Source organism: Bombus bifarius, unplaced genomic scaffold (assembly GCF_011952205.1).
Source record: "Bombus bifarius isolate JDL3187 unplaced genomic scaffold, Bbif_JDL3187 scf7180000008263, whole genome shotgun sequence".
In the NCBI taxonomy this organism is placed as follows: Eukaryota; Metazoa; Arthropoda; class Insecta; order Hymenoptera; family Apidae; genus Bombus; species Bombus bifarius.
Genome location: NW_022884549.1, coordinates 113962 through 131237, shown reverse-complemented (window position 1 = coordinate 131237; position 17276 = coordinate 113962). Strand labels below are relative to the sequence as shown.

General features: G+C 30.6%; 6 protein-coding genes across 12 annotated transcripts in view; 2 read left to right on the top strand and 4 right to left on the bottom strand.

The window, feature by feature from the left end:
* Nucleotides 1–319: 319 nt before the first annotated feature.
* On the bottom strand, nt 320–9217 carry LOC117211874 (putative fatty acyl-CoA reductase CG5065). 4 transcript variants are annotated; one of them, XM_033456151.1, is made up of 9 exons: nt 9132–9217; nt 3290–3502; nt 2769–2966; nt 2433–2629; nt 2112–2221; nt 1595–1790; nt 1246–1485; nt 910–1167; nt 605–767 (listed from the first exon to the last, which is right to left on the bottom strand). In XM_033456151.1, the coding sequence occupies exons 2-9, from the start codon at nt 3485–3487 to the stop codon at nt 605–607; spliced, it is 1560 nt and encodes a 519-aa protein (XP_033312042.1). In that variant the 5' UTR covers nt 3488–3502; nt 9132–9217. The 4 variants fall into 4 exon arrangements, with proteins under 4 accessions (XP_033312046.1, XP_033312042.1, XP_033312045.1 ...); XM_033456154.1 differs by lacking the exon at nt 9132–9217 and adding an exon at nt 6498–6727 and having other exon boundaries at nt 3290–3512; XM_033456153.1 differs by lacking the exon at nt 9132–9217 and adding an exon at nt 6498–6727.
* On the top strand, nt 7791–8952 carry LOC117211877 (biogenesis of lysosome-related organelles complex 1 subunit 4). Of its 2 annotated transcripts, XR_004488365.1 has the most exons (5): nt 7807–7992; nt 8118–8189; nt 8290–8511; nt 8592–8784; nt 8875–8952. XR_004488365.1 is itself a non-coding variant. In XM_033456162.1 (4 exons), the coding sequence occupies exons 1-4, from the start codon at nt 7912–7914 to the stop codon at nt 8682–8684; spliced, it is 468 nt and encodes a 155-aa protein (XP_033312053.1). In that variant the 5' UTR covers nt 7791–7911; the 3' UTR covers nt 8685–8715. The 2 variants fall into 2 exon arrangements, 1 of the variants encoding a protein (XP_033312053.1); XM_033456162.1 differs by lacking the exon at nt 8875–8952 and having other exon boundaries at nt 7791–7992; nt 8592–8715.
* LOC117211879 (thrombospondin-2-like) lies at nt 8963–10590 on the bottom strand. Its single transcript, XM_033456163.1, has 2 exons — nt 10287–10590; nt 8963–9257 (listed from the first exon to the last, which is right to left on the bottom strand). The coding sequence occupies exons 1-2, from the start codon at nt 10516–10518 to the stop codon at nt 9085–9087; spliced, it is 405 nt and encodes a 134-aa protein (XP_033312054.1). The 5' UTR covers nt 10519–10590; the 3' UTR covers nt 8963–9084.
* A 417-nt stretch (nt 10591–11007) lies between these two features.
* Nucleotides 11008–12594, bottom strand: LOC117211880 (A disintegrin and metalloproteinase with thrombospondin motifs adt-2). Its single transcript, XM_033456164.1, has 3 exons — nt 11935–12594; nt 11590–11904; nt 11008–11395 (listed from the first exon to the last, which is right to left on the bottom strand). Exons 2-3 carry the CDS (start codon nt 11792–11794, stop codon nt 11199–11201), a joined length of 402 nt encoding a protein of 133 aa, XP_033312055.1. The 5' UTR covers nt 11795–11904; nt 11935–12594; the 3' UTR covers nt 11008–11198.
* A 571-nt stretch (nt 12595–13165) lies between these two features.
* Nucleotides 13166–14721, bottom strand: LOC117211876 (transcription initiation factor TFIID subunit 11). Of its 2 annotated transcripts, none has more exons than XM_033456161.1 (6): nt 14624–14721; nt 14151–14351; nt 13812–14080; nt 13629–13716; nt 13457–13553; nt 13166–13379 (listed from the first exon to the last, which is right to left on the bottom strand). In XM_033456161.1, exons 2-6 carry the CDS (start codon nt 14292–14294, stop codon nt 13246–13248), a joined length of 732 nt encoding a protein of 243 aa, XP_033312052.1. In that variant the 5' UTR covers nt 14295–14351; nt 14624–14721; the 3' UTR covers nt 13166–13245. The 2 variants fall into 2 exon arrangements, with proteins under 2 accessions (XP_033312052.1, XP_033312051.1); XM_033456160.1 differs by lacking the exon at nt 14624–14721 and adding an exon at nt 14489–14591.
* Nucleotides 14722–15393: 672 nt separating this feature from the next.
* Nucleotides 15394–17276, top strand: part of LOC117211872 (serine/threonine-protein kinase tricorner) — a 45379-nt gene continuing 43496 nt past the window's right edge. Inside the window, exon 1 of one of the 2 annotated variants that reach the window (XM_033456139.1) lies at nt 15394–15838. In XM_033456139.1, coding sequence (XP_033312030.1) covers nt 15837–15838 — 2 coding nt within the window. In that variant the 5' untranslated portion in view covers nt 15394–15836. Of the gene's footprint in view, nt 16007–17276 lie in introns of both variants that reach the window. The other variant, XM_033456142.1, reaches the window with a different exon arrangement.

Here is a 17276-nt window from a genome sequence, read left to right as displayed (position 1 = left end):
GTTTACGGAATATCTGTTGCTAAATCAATTAACACGTTGGCTTTCCTTAGATGCGAAATGTTAAAAGTCATTTAGCGAAAGAATAACGTTGCGTTTTCGTCGAAAGATACTTACTATTTGCATAAAACGACGACGACGACGACGAGAAAACGGCATGCGAAGAAAATTATATTATTTTTAATGAGAAAGAAATAGAACGAGGGAATCTTGTTCTAGAAATGCCCGAAACTAAAGAACCTAGATTTCTGGGTAGTTCAATAACAGAATTTCAAATCGGATTTGAAATTACTCGGTGGCAATCTATTATGAGGTTTGGTACTAGTAAATGGCAAATTTCGTTTATTAACTTACTATTATTTATCTCGGACGTAAAAGAAGAACAAGCATACACATATGTAGCTTCATATAGTCTGATTCGATGAAAAGTCGTGTGTGGTTCGTTATGACATAGTAAAGTAGCTTAAGAAAAAGTTCTTGACGGAGCTTGTTGCGTTTTGTTATAGAATACAAGCTGGTTTCAAGCAAAAATATAAAACAAAGCTCTTTTAAAACAAAAGAATACGCTAAATCGTTTGTATACAAATACATAATATACGTTATGCCATTACTGGTGGACCTTTCGCATAACTCCGCCCAAAATTGACAAAGATTTCACGTGCTCCGTGACAGAATCCAAACCAGATCTTGCTATTTCGAAGTTCTTGTAAATAAGATATAACGTTCCGAAGTAAAATAGATAGACAGCAATTATGTGAATGACGTATAATCTGAAAATACAATACGCGAATTATATCGCGATAATAGAAGAATCGGAATCGTTTAAAAAACATTTTCGTGTGCTTATGTTACGATGTTCTCCAAAAAGATGGAACGTAATAGCATTTTAAAAGTGACAACGTGAATACATACATCGCTTGGTGTCTTCTAGCGCTCGGCAATGTGGACAAATTCTCTTTCATGCAATATTGTCGTGCACCTAGAACGCAAGTTTTTATATACTCGGCATGATCGATAGACGAGAAATCTATTGGGAAAATCTCCTTGTCTTTCGCACTCATTTCTTGCCGCATTATTAGCAAGTTTGAGTTATGGAAGGTCCATTCCCTCATAGTGAAGTATTGTAAAACTTCGAGTCCGACGGAAATACGTCTTTGGATACGAACCATACTAAAAAGAAACATCCTATATAGAATCCGAAAGTGACAAGATAGAAAAGAAGTAATTAAATCGAAAAACTTGGCTTACAATCTCTTTTGCCGAAATATCAACATAAGAAAATCGATGAAATAAGCCGGTATAATGTGAAACAAGAAGACGATCAGATTATGTACGAATTTGCTGCTATGTATGTCACCGGTTGGATACCAAATTTGTCCTTCGAAGGGATATTCATACGCGATCTTTTTGCCTTTACCCAATACTTCTCCCCACGTAATGGGTAATATGCCACTTTGCGTCATATTGTATACCGGTATACTTGTATCTCTAACAAAGAAAAAGTGAGAAATATGTAAACCAAAGGGCAGAGACTGGATGGTTCTAATTACTATTTCACCTACAAACAGATAACGGAAAGGCTGATGGAATAGCTTACTTGGTCGTCGTAGCCGTTCTATGTGCGGTTGCGATTAACGCATTGATAGCAAGGTCGACGGGTATTACTTCGGCGTGATAGCTTCCATTACAGAGCATCGACCTTATCACACCTTTGCCTGCACCCACCATAAGGCCCACAGGTCCGTTTAGGTTATCCACCCAACCTGGTAACGGTTCTGCCAAAGCTGGAGTTACTGTACATACGACAATGTAATATTTGCTTTCACACGAAATCCGTATTCTATCAATTCGTTTAACGATAGTCTATATAAATACGTATATCACGAATTAAAACACTATCGCGCGTTAACAACGAAACGTTTAAGTAAGCGATCGGCTGAAAATAAAAATATATATTATAATCGTATCGAACATTTCCCTTCCTTTCGACTTTTTACAAAAACGATGAAAAGAAGAGCGTCCTTTACCGTAGTACATGTATATCTCTATAGCTTTTTATTTTTTCTGCAAGTTGTTTTTGAAAAAGTATTATCTGTCGGCAAAATTATTTTTACCTATCGATGGTCTGGCAATGCAACAAGGTAAATCCGGGTATTCGTCTGCTATCAGCTTTTCGGCCAATCTCTTTGAATACGTATAAGTATTCGGATGAAGACCCAACACCCTGTATTCGACGAAATCGATACGAATTATTAGTATTTAAATAGCCAAATAAATTAACTTGATACGCTAATTTTAAACAATTTGTCATTCTTCCCATAATGTATAATATAATATTTTAGAAAAATTATCGAGATCGTAATTTTATAAGCTATTAAGAGATACGAATGTAATATCATTTCTCTACGATAAAATCCCATAAAGACATTAATTACTTGGGTGTAATAAGATCGATGGCACTTTCATCTAGCCATTGAACCAGCCTCATAACGTCGTGAGGATCAGCGGATGATTCGTACACTTTTTCGTCGAGTTCCTCTTTGTCGGCGTAACAGAAGGCTGTGCTCAGATGCACAAATGCCTTCAGCTTTTTCATCTTTCTACCTAATTCTATAACCCTTTTCGTTCCGACCTTAAACGATAGTATTAACAAGATCAAAGAAAGAAAATTTATAAAAGAATAACGCAAATATCACAATGGAAACGTATAATTGAATGTATACGTTTGAAACTACAAAATGTTTGTTACGTGATTTAATTAATAAATTTACCGTATTCATGTCAATAGCGTCCTTCAACTTAGATTCTAATTTAAGGGTTGCGGCAAAATGGAATACTACGTCAGTTTCGTTTATCAATATTTCGAGTTGCTCGTTAGTTAATCCTAAATTCTTCATACCCACATCCCCGCTTAAAGGTATAACTTTCTTCATCGCTTCAGGCTTTTGCTTTTGTATTCTTTGAAACATCTGTTCAAAATTATTTCAAATTTCATTAAATCGCGCATAGTAATCACTTGTCGGTTCGATATTTTTACTCGAAAGTTAGTTGCTCTTCATTCAGTTTCAATATGTTGCTTCGTAATTGGTATACATACAATCGATAAATAAGAAATTGGGCACATACGATACACTGTAGACGATACTCATGATTCGTAATCACCTTCTATATGATAACACAAGTACACTATACTAGATACAGCTCCGATTAATCGAAAATAATTAATAGCAAGAGTTTAAAAAAAAGAAAAAGAGTTTTAAAGTATAAAGTACAAAGAAGGGTTCATACTTACGAGTAATTTAAACATTTCGTCGACACGCATCTCGGGAGTACGACCTCTTTTTGGTCGTATCAAAATATAAATCTTATTTAAATCGCTACAACTATAAAGTAGCTTCTCAATTAGCACTTTTCCCATCAAACCGGTCCCTCCGGTTACAAAAATGACTTTTTCTTTGTAAAAGGATTGTATCTCGCTTAATTCGCTCATTTTTTTCTTTTAAATCTGAAACAAACTGTCGTGAAAGTTCAGTACGTCCAGTACATAGCGTCTCCGAAAAAGATTAGTTTCTTTATTACTCATTCGCTCATTCTACTTGGTTTAACAGTAAAAAAAAAAAAAAGAAGGAAAAATATGGAAGATCCACTGAAAGTAACGATTCTACGAATAATATTTAAATTTATATTTTATATCAAACTCGAAACAGCTGAAACACATAGGTACGTAGACATATGCGCACGTACATCGATCGTGTACGTAGGGAATTAAATTTATAAATGTAATATTTTTCTAAATTAACGGTACATTTGTAAAAAAAAGCTTAACAATACATTTTGCTGAAATCTGTCCATTCTATGAATTAAGCACATATTGTTATAATAAAATACCAGCACATATACCTACATATTCATATATTCTACGATAGATGGAATATTTTTAACGAGTTTTACGACTGTTATTCTTTTTTATCGTCTTCTCCACTTTTCCATTTTTCATTCGGTCGGTTTCTTTCCCGAACTTCCTCGATTCTCCTTTTCCGCGAACATTTCATAATCGCGTGTTCGCTTGTGCCTGAATCTTGGCAAAAGTCAGTCGCTATCTGTCATTTGAACAAAGTCCAAGGAGAAAACAAAGTTAAACCAGTCCTTTTCGTGAGTAGGTATTGGCGTAATCCAATACATTCCACGTATCGTTACCACTATACAGTTAATTTTCATCAGGTCGCGCCTCGATAGACAGACATTAGTGCATCCGTGTATCGGAAGTACAGTTCATAATTTTTAAGCAAACGGATTTTAACCCACTATATAGTTAACTAGCATTAATTGCAAAAGTCGTCGTTTCATCTCGCAATTACGTTAATAACAGAATGTGTCGTGTACTTGACAGTGAAAGTATTCTTGAGATACAGTCACCGCAACTTACCGTATTTGTACATTTAACTGTTTCTATAAACATATAATTTCTCGCATTATGGTAATATTTTGCCATGACGTAATAAAACGATCGCACGTATTATACGAGAATTTTAAAGTAACGACAAGGATCAAATCATAAATCGCTATACGTTTTATACATTATTCCTTGCATTCGAAGTAGCATGTATTTTCGTTATACGATTAAAACATTAACATATTCAATTGTGATATTTTAATCAATTTTTGTCGAAAATGTCACGATATATTCTATAACATTACGGTATTTAATAAAGTGTGAAAAGATGCAAGCAATGAAAAAATCTACGAAAACTGAAAAAATTGTGTTATTTTTATGATACACGCGTATAAGTAGATAGAAGATCATAGAAATTGAAGTAAAATTATGTAGTTTCATTAGAAAGTGAATGGTCCGGTCATTCGATAGTATTAAATGTGGCAACAGTGAATGAGTTTCACTTTTCCAGAACCTTTCGACAGCAATAATATAAAATTTCGATTACAAAACTAGAACAATCTTCGCGTACCATGATTTGCCGCAAAACCTTTTAAAATACTTTTCCTTCCATACGTTACAAATTGTTTCAATCAAGATTAATTTGTAAAATGACAACTATCGTGCAAGAATAAGTTGCTCATTGCTATGTGGCATGTTTTTGAAACTTTATTCATAGAATAATCCTCTATAAGATATTTTAAAACCTGTTTACAGTTCAGCCGACATCTACTTGAAGCATCCCGGTGAACAGAAAAATTTAATATATACATAGCTGCAACAAAGTCTTTTTTTAGACAACGGAAGTGTACAGAGTAAATCATGTAATTTAATAGTGTCCTCTATTAAATGTTATCTAAGAAAGCTATATAATTTTAAATCTTATGAGTATTTATGTTTCAAAATAAGTAAAGTGTATAACTTTTCCTATTATTCTACATACATGTCCAATAACTACTACGCGGTGTTCAATAATTAGCGCCATTATTGATTTAAAAAACGCCTCATAAAAACGTTTTACAAAAATAACTGCAAACTATTAATTCATTCAACGAAAAAAGAAACAATTATATCATTGGCAAAACAAATTCGTATGAATTCGAAATGTCTTAATGATGAGTGATGAAACTGGACAACCGTGTAAAATTCGTTTCGAGGTGTATCGTTTCAGATTAAAATATTTATAATCAAGGATTTATTACCCTAAATAAATCACGATTTCGAACGAATGCTTCCGATAGTATCTATCGATCGCGTATACCGATACATTTAATTTAACAGACTTATGAAAGATCTTCGTAGAATAGTTTATGAACATATATTACGTTGATTTAATTTAAAAAATTGTTTACGCATCCTTAAAACATTTAATCCCAGATAAGATAACATTTCCGCTTAAACTAATAATTACGTCGACGAGAAATACACTCAACTAAATAAATAGAAAATCATTCTGTTTTTCGACGATCGAACAACAAAACCTTTGATGAAAAGTCATTGTATATTGTATATTGTACCATTGTATATTGTACATTCCATCTTATTATTTTCTTTCTCTTTCTTCCCATTTATCTGTATCGTTTATCATCTAGTTATTCTTATCCTTCATTCCATCTCCGTAATATGTATTTGTTAAATTTATTTAAATAATAACTACAACTAAAATTTTATATACGAATCGATAGGGAAGTTAAAAGTGACAGCAGAGGGTTAAAAACAAAAACAACTATATCGATAGCTGCTTGACTTGTTCCTTAGTCCAATCACTTTTCACATGAATAAAAAGAGTCAAATAATTGAATGAATATAATACTTGCAAAATAGTAATAGCTACTTGCAATAATGACAACTTTTATTATTATTATTGTTATATGACCAACCTTAATATGTATTTATTTATTTCCAATTTATTATTCACTCTTTCCTAAAGTCACCTACTATCAACGTTAAGGAGTACCCGATTGATTTCATTGACCGATTTCATTACACAACAAAACGAGAAAAATATCACCGGTACCTAATATCAAAAAATTGATATGAAAATAATACTAAACAAAAATATACTTACCCAATAGACTACGGGAATAGACTGATAAAAGTGAAACAAGTCTCTTCTAAGATATTTCACAGTACGCGAAATCGGCAGGAGAGTTGGAAATACAACACGAAATCGCTCAAACTAAATAAGAAGAGGAAAAACAGTCGTGAACCACGGTGTTCGAACCTACTGAGCTTCAACGCAGATCGAGCTGAAAGTCGTAGCAGAACTAATGTCGTCTCCCCACCTGAACGCAGGTGCGTTCAATTTGACGAAATGTAAGCCTTTTCCTTCTATTCGAAAAGTTTTTCTTGTGGTATCTTCGTCACTCGATGCATTCAGTTACAAAGAAACGCGTATTTCCTTTTGCTTCTGTCGAAATATTTTTTATTATAAAATTCGTTCATACTATTTCATGTAGCTTCAATGTAAAGCGATACTTTTGACTGAAACAAATTACACTGCGTACGAGATGCGACGAATTTGAAATCAACATGAAATTGTTGTATTTCTGTTAAATCAACATTTACGTTTAGATCACTACAGTCAAACTGTAACACTAAAGTAACTTAAAATTACGAGCAACTTTATTCTTCTGTTACATTATGAATATTATAAACATATGTCCACATATAGATACCCATGCATGTATACTATCGTATTGAGTACTATTTAAATGCACTTCTTAAAAAGAAAAAGAAAATTAAACGTAAATTTCTTCTCTACCTTGGAAAAGTTAAATCTAAGTTTTCTTGATTCGTGCATTGTTATACTCCACAGGTAACTGTCAAACGACATATAACGAAATTTTATAATTTGGTATTATCGTATAAACTCATATAACATATTTTCTAAATTTAATCATGTGTGCAAAAGTAATGGTATGGACGATATAATTTTGATATGATTAGGTGCAATAAGTTGCACTTGCTCCTTTCACTGAAAAGTTAGTTGTATCGCCTTAATGTTCTTACAACAAGTATGTTTTTCGTTACGCAAAGATGTTGTGTAAACTCAATGCACATTTGTAGTTCATCGACATTTACATTACTCTTCTAGAAAATATCTCTTCCTTTCTCTCCTTGCTATCGCTCATTAAACATTTTACCTTACCTAATCAGTAATAGTATTATTGTATTTATAAGTTTAATGTAATAAAATTTTACGCCGATAAAGAAGTAATTTAAATATAATAACAAAAGACAGAACCAAGTAAAATAATATTAAACTTTGATGTAATATTGAATTAATTCTATATATTTTATATAACATACATTTTTTTGCAGCTTTCATATATTTTGCAAAGTCAAAAACTAGCTTGACGAAAACAAAGATCTTTATATATATCTTATCATATCACAGACGTGTGGTATCAAGAAGTGGCGTTTTAGTAACAAACAATGTAAACAATTGAATATCATTTCAATAAATTGTTATTAAAAAAATGTCTTCGCACACTATACCGATAGTCGAAGAATTAGCTAAGGACTACGCAAATTATTTAAAACTAGATTTATCCAGTCAAGTATGTACCATCCTATACATAACCTCAATGAATGAACCTGAAGTGTTACATATATCAAAGAATATTTTCTTATATCCTATAATTGTAAAATAAAACGTACGATATAATGTAATGTTACATTCCAGATGAAGAATTTTCATGATGCAATCGAAGATGTAATGATGCGTTTAGAAGAGTTTCAGTCAATTATTGAAATGGTTAGAGATAATAATTTAAATTAATAAATTTTTAATAAACATAATTTATATATATATATATATATATATATATTATCTACATTATACTTTGTGTTAAAAGGTTCAGTCTGAAAATAGTCAATGTACCGATCAACATATCCCAAAACTACAAGACATGCAACAAGAGGTCATAAATCTTAGTAGACGAATAGATGCTTTAGAACATGTTATTGCGATGATTAATGTAAATCTAACAACATTAGAAGCTGCCGTTGATAATGCAGAAGCTGAATTAGGAATCTCTGATAGATTATTTGGAATGTTAAATCGTTTATCTTTCTTTGTAAGTCATTGTTACTTTCATAATGTTGATAACACGATTACCTGATTCGTAATACATATATTTCATGATATGTATTTCAGAAAAAAACCCAAGAACCTGTGGTACCTAATAAATTATCAATGTACGAGCCTCCAACAATTTATAGAACCAATGACTATTTTAAGAGTGAATGAATAAAATACTTTATTTTATAGAGATATATAATAGATTTATCAATTATTTTCATACATTAATATATGCTACATTTTGAAGAAAATCTTCAATATTTAAGAGGTGTGTATTATTAAATGAATTTCGCATGTTTCTGTTATAGATATGAAATAAAAATTATTTTAGTACGTATTGTGTTATGATTGTTTTCAGATATAAAATGTTTTCTGACATAAAATGTTACAGATAAATGTTCATTAATGAATCAAATAAAATTATACCTTGAATTTACTGACTGAATAGTATTTAATAAATAGAGAGCATTCAACCCTGGAATAATTACCATTATTCAAATTTAACATATTTTGCCAATTTTATCCCTAAAATACTAAAAAAAAACTACCATAATTCATAGTCTGACCATTAACATGCTGCAAGAGTACAAGTTTTTAATTGTGCTTTCTTTTCACCTAATAAACAACTTCCACCTATACAATGCCTCCATCTTGTTAATTTTCCTATACCACAAGTAACACTACAGCTTGACCAGTTTCCCCATTGATCCCATATTTTTGGTCCTTGACGAGTGATCCTACCTATCGTTAAAATATTTCATTTTCAAATAAAAATATTCATATAAGATTACTGCTAAAACAGTGCCATAAATATAACATTCATATTTGCCACATATTTTGAAAAATGCACAATAAATTTAAGATTCATATAATAATAATAAAGAATAATTCTTCCATTAAATTACTATTTAATACAATTATCACCATTAATAAAATGATGTATTGAATAATTGTCAAGTCTGTTATTATATTTACCTAAATTTTAAATAATTGCAATATATTAAGTTTGAAGACATGTACAAACATGACATTCTTGAAAAAAAATAAAAACATTTTTACAATTAAAAAGTTTGAAATTACTACAAATATATTGGTGAAAAATTAAATAAAGTAATTTACATATTCTTTTATCAAGATACAAAATATGTACTAGAATAATAAATGTTTTACAGAAATCGATTCAAAGTCAGAGACACAAGAAAGATTATGATTTACAAAAGCATAGCTTACCACGATGCTACAAATATTACAATTTGTACAAACTCTATAAAAACGTAGAATATAGTTGACAGAAGAAATAATAAAAAAGAAAGCAAGAATATTAGGCAAGTCCTCAGAATTCTTTTTCATAGCCATAACAGTAGAAAGCAAACATCAATAAAGTAAAGTAATCGAAGATAACTACAAATGAAATACAGCGTTAACGTAATTCCTGGTCCTTAATAGGCTAATATTGGATCGTCCGGAAAGTTTATTCCGATTTTGAATTAAATTGGTTGACATGAAAGATCTTATTGAAAAGTTTCTCACTGAAAAACTTGAGAGGTTCTGGAAGGATGCAATATTCAAGTTGCTTAAAGGATGGAGAAAGGTTGTGGAATAAAATAGCGCCTATATAATTCAATAAATGTATATCGAATCTAAATATAAATCGGAATGAACTTTCCGGGCGATCCAATATATTCTCCTTTAATAATATTTTCTATAATTATAATAAAGTATTTATCAAATAATAATTAAAATAGTAAATCAATTGCTTATTGGTTATACCTTTTTTCCCACTTTGTCCATCTGTATTAACTTCGTTATTTGTAATAGCGTATGTTTCCATGGTACGATGCAAATTTTCCTTTTGTCTGGGAGATGATTGTTTATAAGGAGTTAATATAATATTATTTAAATGACTTTCGGACTGAAAAATTGATAAACACTCTATAAGAATAAATATAATGATAAATGTTTTAACAAACGATTTTACCAAATCATATAGCATAATTTGCATTACTGATTTATTAATTTCACGTTATACTTTTTACTGACTGAAATTATCTATCAACGAAAGAAATGCTCTAATAATTTTTTTAAAGCTATAGCAATAATAAAATTACATATAAGAGGATTAAGCAATGTTATTATTTAATAGAAATGATTAATTGAGGATAAAGTAAAATTATGTAGTTTTGGTAATGCTATATGCACATAGCAAAAAAAAAAAAAAAAATAAACAAAATTAAAAGTCTGTATCACAGCAAAGTAAATGTTTAATGGTTTTTTACCATCATTTACATATATATCGTCCCCAACGTCACCGAAAGTTTAATTTAGAACAATATGCATATGGTACAAATGTGCTATAATAATTTCGTAAGGTATCGCAGATATATGTACGTAAACTGTACTAAAATGTGTAATATCTTTCACTTTTTTAATAGAGCGGAAATACCAAAGCAAAGAATGGAAAAATAGAAATTTATCGATAAATAGCAGCAAATAATACAGACAGAAATACCACTGATTATTACATCTATTAAATATAATGTGTAAAATTTAGTTAAAGTTAAATACAATTTCATTGAAGAAAAAGGTTCATTTCAATTGAATATAGAATTAAAGTCAAAATCTTATGTTCGTATTTCTGTATAAACTTAAAATATAACAATGTATTCTCTATTTTTAATAAAACTATTTGGATTTAATGCCAAGCCACTGAAGAATATCTTTAGAATCACAATTTTTTAAACGGCATGTTTTTATTTGTGCTCTCTTTAATCCTTTTATGCAATGTTCTGCTGAACAATGACGCCAACGAACTTGACGACCACTTCCGCATGTTACACTGCATATACTCCAATTGCTCCAGTCATCCCACAATTTACTATCTATAATATTTGAAAAATGATTTATTTTGTTAATAAAAAAATTTTATCTTTAAAATAGATTAATAATAGATTTATATATACATATATAATAGATATATAATAAATTGATTGATTAAAAATAATAGATATTAAGTACATACTAGGTACGTTTGGAAGTGCATAAATCTAACTGAATAACTTCCTTGTTTACTTACTATTTTCAGTAGGATGTCCAATATACTTCAATAAGTTAGTTTGTTCCTTTTCATGTAACTCCACACTCATTGTAGGATTTTCATAAAGCATTTTATTTAAATAACTAAGTAATTTGCGCCGACGGTTTGTTAGAGTTTTACAGTAAAATGGACTATGATAACATCCTTTATCATTTCGCTGTGGTATTATTTGACCAAACTGCATCCAACGTATATTAAATGAATATCTATTTCAAATTATATGAATTGCATACTCATTTAAGTAACTGACTTTTACATATCTGAACTTTTTGTTATTAAACCCAAGAACATACAGATTAATTTTCTTTTTAGTATCTGCCTGAACTTTTTGTAAGACTTTTAATTCAGCGGAGAAAAGGCTGACCTCTTGATTATCGTACATACTAATTTCATAAACTTAATGTTAAGTCTCATAATTAGTATAACAACGTAATCAGTAGACAATAAACAATTGTAAAACGTACGTGGGTTGATATAATTTTTGCAATATAAAAGAAATATTATTACCATTCATGAATTGCATTAGCATTCAAAGAATTTGAGTTAAACGTTAGAGTATTTTCCTTTGATTTAAAGGTATACAACTCTCCAAATTTAATACCATTATCAGACTTCTCTAAAATAATGCATACTAATAACAACGTAGGTAATAAATACATATTACATTAATCGCTCACAATGCTTCATCAGTTAAATGAAATTATGCATTAATAAGTCAAATTGATTAAAAGTAATATCAATGATAAAATAAATCACATTTTATCTGACAGTTTCACCTATATATGCAGGATATGTGATAGTTGTATATACATATAGTATATTTAGTTAGTTAAAATAAAACAATTGACTGTGTTCATCAATTACTACTACTAAGAAGTATTAAAAGCCAGAAAATAGCAATATGAAAGATGCTATCACATATCAATATTATAAATACTAATTAATATTTAAAAGAGGTATAATATAATGCAACTATTATTTTACTTATTGAAATATGTTTGCATAATAAAAATATTTTGTGATTAAATTGATATAAAAATATAAAAATAATATGTTCATTGATGAATTTGATTTCTCCTAATTTAGCAAATGAGACAATATAAATGTGAAATATTTTATCTTTAATTTCTTTAATAATTCGTATCTAATTAAAAAAAAAATACATAAAATTGTACGTTATCTTTACATAAGTATTAATTTATCCATTTCACGTTGTTATATTTGGATATTTTTTTGTGATTATTTATTCTCTTCATAACTTCAAACTAGTTTAAACATAAATATATCAATCCTGGCACGCTACTGTAAAATTTCGTTTGATAATACCAAACGATGGTAGAAAATAGAGAAACGCGAGAAAGCCATTTTGACGGAAATAATACTAATAATATAAAACAATTATAAAATTATATAATCAATAGCAAAAATTTATTTTATGTTGTTAACTGTATGTCTCACTCTGTGTGTGCATGTATGAGAAGCTGTATTTGTTCTCATTCGAATAACTTTCTGTATAGATATTAATACATCGTGTATATATCACACCTTTTTATACAAAAATATTTACTCAACTTTTTAACCTATTAAAGACATTTGTTTTAAATCACAGTTTTAAATAATTATGCTAAAGAATACTTATAATCGGAAGAATGTTTTATTAGCACGACCATTTGGAATTTGTCCTTGAAGTCTTAATCTTCTAACTGCTTCTCTTAAATGTTTCGGTTGTAAAGGACCTGATTCCTGATGAGCTTCCATAACGTCAAGAGCTAATTTAATAATCATATTTGAATTAAAGGAAATAATTTAACTCATTAGAGATGTTAACAGAAGATTTAAGTATCACCTTCTTCTACTATTTCTCCAACAAACACTTTTGCAATACCAGACATAGCAATGACCACATTCTGTGACACTGAACAACCTGTTATAGTTTGCATGATCTGGAATATGGCATATAATTTATGAAATACATTTAAAAAAACATAGTATAAAAAATGTAAGAGAAACATAATTACTCTTTTTATCGCAGCTTTTGGAAAAGCTGCTCTTCTATACATTTCATATCTGTCCAATTGATCCTCCGTAAAATTTGACACTAGTACTCTTTGAAGAAAAAGAAATATTTTATCTATGTATAAAATAATATATATTCTGCAGAATATACATATTCAAAAACTGCAAAAAATTTAAGTACATACTGCATCCTTTCTCTTTCTTCTTCTTCTAATTCTTTTTTACTTTTCTCTTTACTTTCTCTTCTTTCCTTAACACTTGTTGGATTTGCATGAGGCAATACTATGTCATTTTCAAATATATCTTCCCTAGCTTGTTCTTCTTCTTTACTTTCAATTTCATGTTTAACAATTTCCAATTGATCTTCCAATTCTGTGACTTCGTCGCATAACAAATTACTTTCTATTTCTTCTCCATCCGACTGTGACTGTGAACTCATTGCATCAAATTCTACCTAATATTATGAATAAATAAACGAACAAATGAAAATATTAGCTTAGCGATATAGCATCCTAATGACATACCTTAACTTGTATATTATCAACATCCACCGTTTCTATATCTTTGATTACAGAATCTTGCGAAGAACTAACTTTTTCTTCCTTTTCCTCAACATCTACATGCTCGCTTTCATTTCCAGAGTCTTCTTTTCCAAATATATTATCCATAATGTAATAAGATATATAGAATTACAAATATTATAAATTTAGGGCTTCTCAATCATTCTAAAAATTGAAAATTTCTTGTATTTGTCTTTGGTTTAGGAGTAGGTTTTGTATTTGTTTAGGTTATTTATAACTAATTCTCCTATATCCTATAAAAATATATTATTTTAGGTTAGATTAAATATTATAATAATCACCTTATGAAAAGTTTAATCTAAATATTTAATTAACAAGCATAACTTAATAAATAGATTATAAAAAACTTTGTAAATCTATGCACGTTTTGTAACAATGGTATTTAATACCCTAATGTGATGTATAAAAAACGTTACCTTGTATAAGCACTATTTATGGTTTAATTCAAACAAACCCGCCATACTTTTCAATAGATAGGACGTAGAATATCAAAAAATTACATATAAATTTAATAGTATAGATCATGGAATACGCAATAAACTCGAGAACGTAACCTTTTTTCTTATTAAATAATTTTATACAATTTTTGCTAATCTTTTATTATTTCAATCTATAACAAAAATATTTGTCTACAGAAAAATATAATTAAATATTATAATAATAAGTTGTGTAAGATTTAACACGAATATAGAATAAATGTTTTCTCTCCGAATTATTGAATTATCAACTCTAATAATATAAATTGCATTATAACGATGAAAATATCGAGTTTATTCTTATACACGAAAAATAAAATAATTGAACTAAAAGTTTTGATTTTTCGTTAAATCTATAAATATATATTTGTATAAAAAGATTTCAATTATTTGAAATGTATCGAAGCGAGTCAAAGTATAAGGAAGTCTAAATCAAATTGATCCAGGCATATTGAGCCACACGTGTTTCTCATTTTTCAAACACAAACGAATTTATACCATTGAAAAATGTAAAACTGGAGAAAAGTAAAATTTTAGAAAAGTAACATCTATGTGATATATCGCTATGAAAATTCTATAGAAAAAAGCTCAGATGCGAAATGCATATATATTTCATTGTTCAATGGGAATATTTTTAGGAATTAAAAGACGCGAGGCATCGCAACGTGGCGCCAGCTGGTGGCTAAGTAAAATTTAGTCGACAGTGTCGCGACGCCGCGACGTATTTGTCAATACCAGATCGTATTCACGATTTTCATAGTTTGTTGGTGTTCACAAAAAGGTATCGCGCGATTTTATCAAGGCAAGTGACTTGAGTGATTGAAGTAAAAAGAAATTTAATATTGGATACGAATCAATAGATAATTGAACTGAAAAGTAAAGGGTACTCGGCGCGGGGAAAAGGGATATCGAGAACTGGCCGGAACTCGGGACGATAGCTGGTGGCTCGGTAGGTCTGTAGTCTGTAACTCGGCCGAGTATATTGTCTATCTTATTCGAGGGCCGAGGGGAGAGCGGTGGTGAGTGAGTGGAATACAGTGAAATATCAAAGATCGAGAGTAACATCGTCGGCAAAGAGTTGACTCGATTCTAACGTCGAAGCATCGAATACCGGGCCTACGAATGCAGTTTCAAGACGGAGTCGCGTATTAAGATGTGAGTACGGTGTGTCTTGGAAAATACACGGCGTTCGTTGCGTACCGGATTTCACGAGAAAATTATGGCGAAAGGAGAAGAAAGGGTTTCGTTGCCAGCGAGCATTGCATCCGTCGCGACAGCTCTTCATCGAGCATAAGACAGTGGAAAAGATTGTCCTCGTAGACGGTATGAAAAACTGCCGATACAAGCAGAAAATATTGTAAATTTACATTGAATTTTGCACAATACATAACCCTTTGTGTATGTTCGCGCTTAATCCGCACACACGTCTCTTCATACGCATACTATCATGCGCTTTATCAACAATGTCATTCTAAACTTTTGTGCTAACACATCTATGTATATATATAGGATAACACATCTATGTATATATGTGATAGGAACGCCAGTGAAAAACCGGTCTCGTCTTTTCAAAAGCTCCGCAACTTCTCGTTCCTTGATCTCGTTCTTCCACGGAAACGTCATTCTCGTCGTTTCGGCTTCAAATTTTATTTTATCAACCTTCATTTTTCAATCGTCTGTACCATTGCTAAAAATACATTCGATTGCCAACAGACGTTTCTTGTTTTATTTTTTTCTTTTTTTATTTTTTTACAAAAGCTACGCTATAACACACAAACCTCGTTATCCGTAAGATCAACTGCCCTCTCCATATCTTCTTCGTAATTTCCATATTTGAACGTATTCGTTTTCATACCATTTTTACGTTGCAGAGAATCTGTTGCAAAAATGTTAATCTGCCTTTCTGTTACTTTGATGAAATCTCATTGATCGTAAAATTATTTTAGTAAAAGGAATTTCATTCTTGTTGATCTATTTTACGATATAAACATTCTTACTATGTCCTACTACTATTCTTACTAAGTACAAACAAGTTGCCCTTGTTGTCATATAGAAATTAAGGTGCCATCTAGATTATCGCAGATACCAGTCAGTTTTTATTCTATTCGTATCACCATATCTATTCAATCGTATAAATTCGACATTGAATACTATTCAAATATTTCTGATACGATATATTTTCAAGGAGAATTTTTTGAAGCGACATCGCTCGTTTCGGAGCGATGCTCGCCATTCCGAAGGGATGTGCGATTTGAACGTACGGATTTAGTTCGAAGGTATCACATTTACGTAGAGGCACGCGTAAAGGGAGCGGCTGAAACTAAAGGTAGAGACGTAGAGAGACGGTCGTTGGCCGAAGGAGAAACGACCCGGCGAGTCTTGCTCGAATCAACGGAGAAGAGCCTGTTTCGCTACATAGGGAACACGTATCTTTGTCGCGGTTGCCTCTGTTCAACCTGCTAGCCTTTCGAACCAAGCTTCGCGAGCAAACGATAACGTTGCTTTACCACGCGAACCAACCTATATACATATCTACTTTTTTCAATTTGTTCGTAGTTGATTGAATTTTCGCTAATTCCGTGGCGTACGGTTT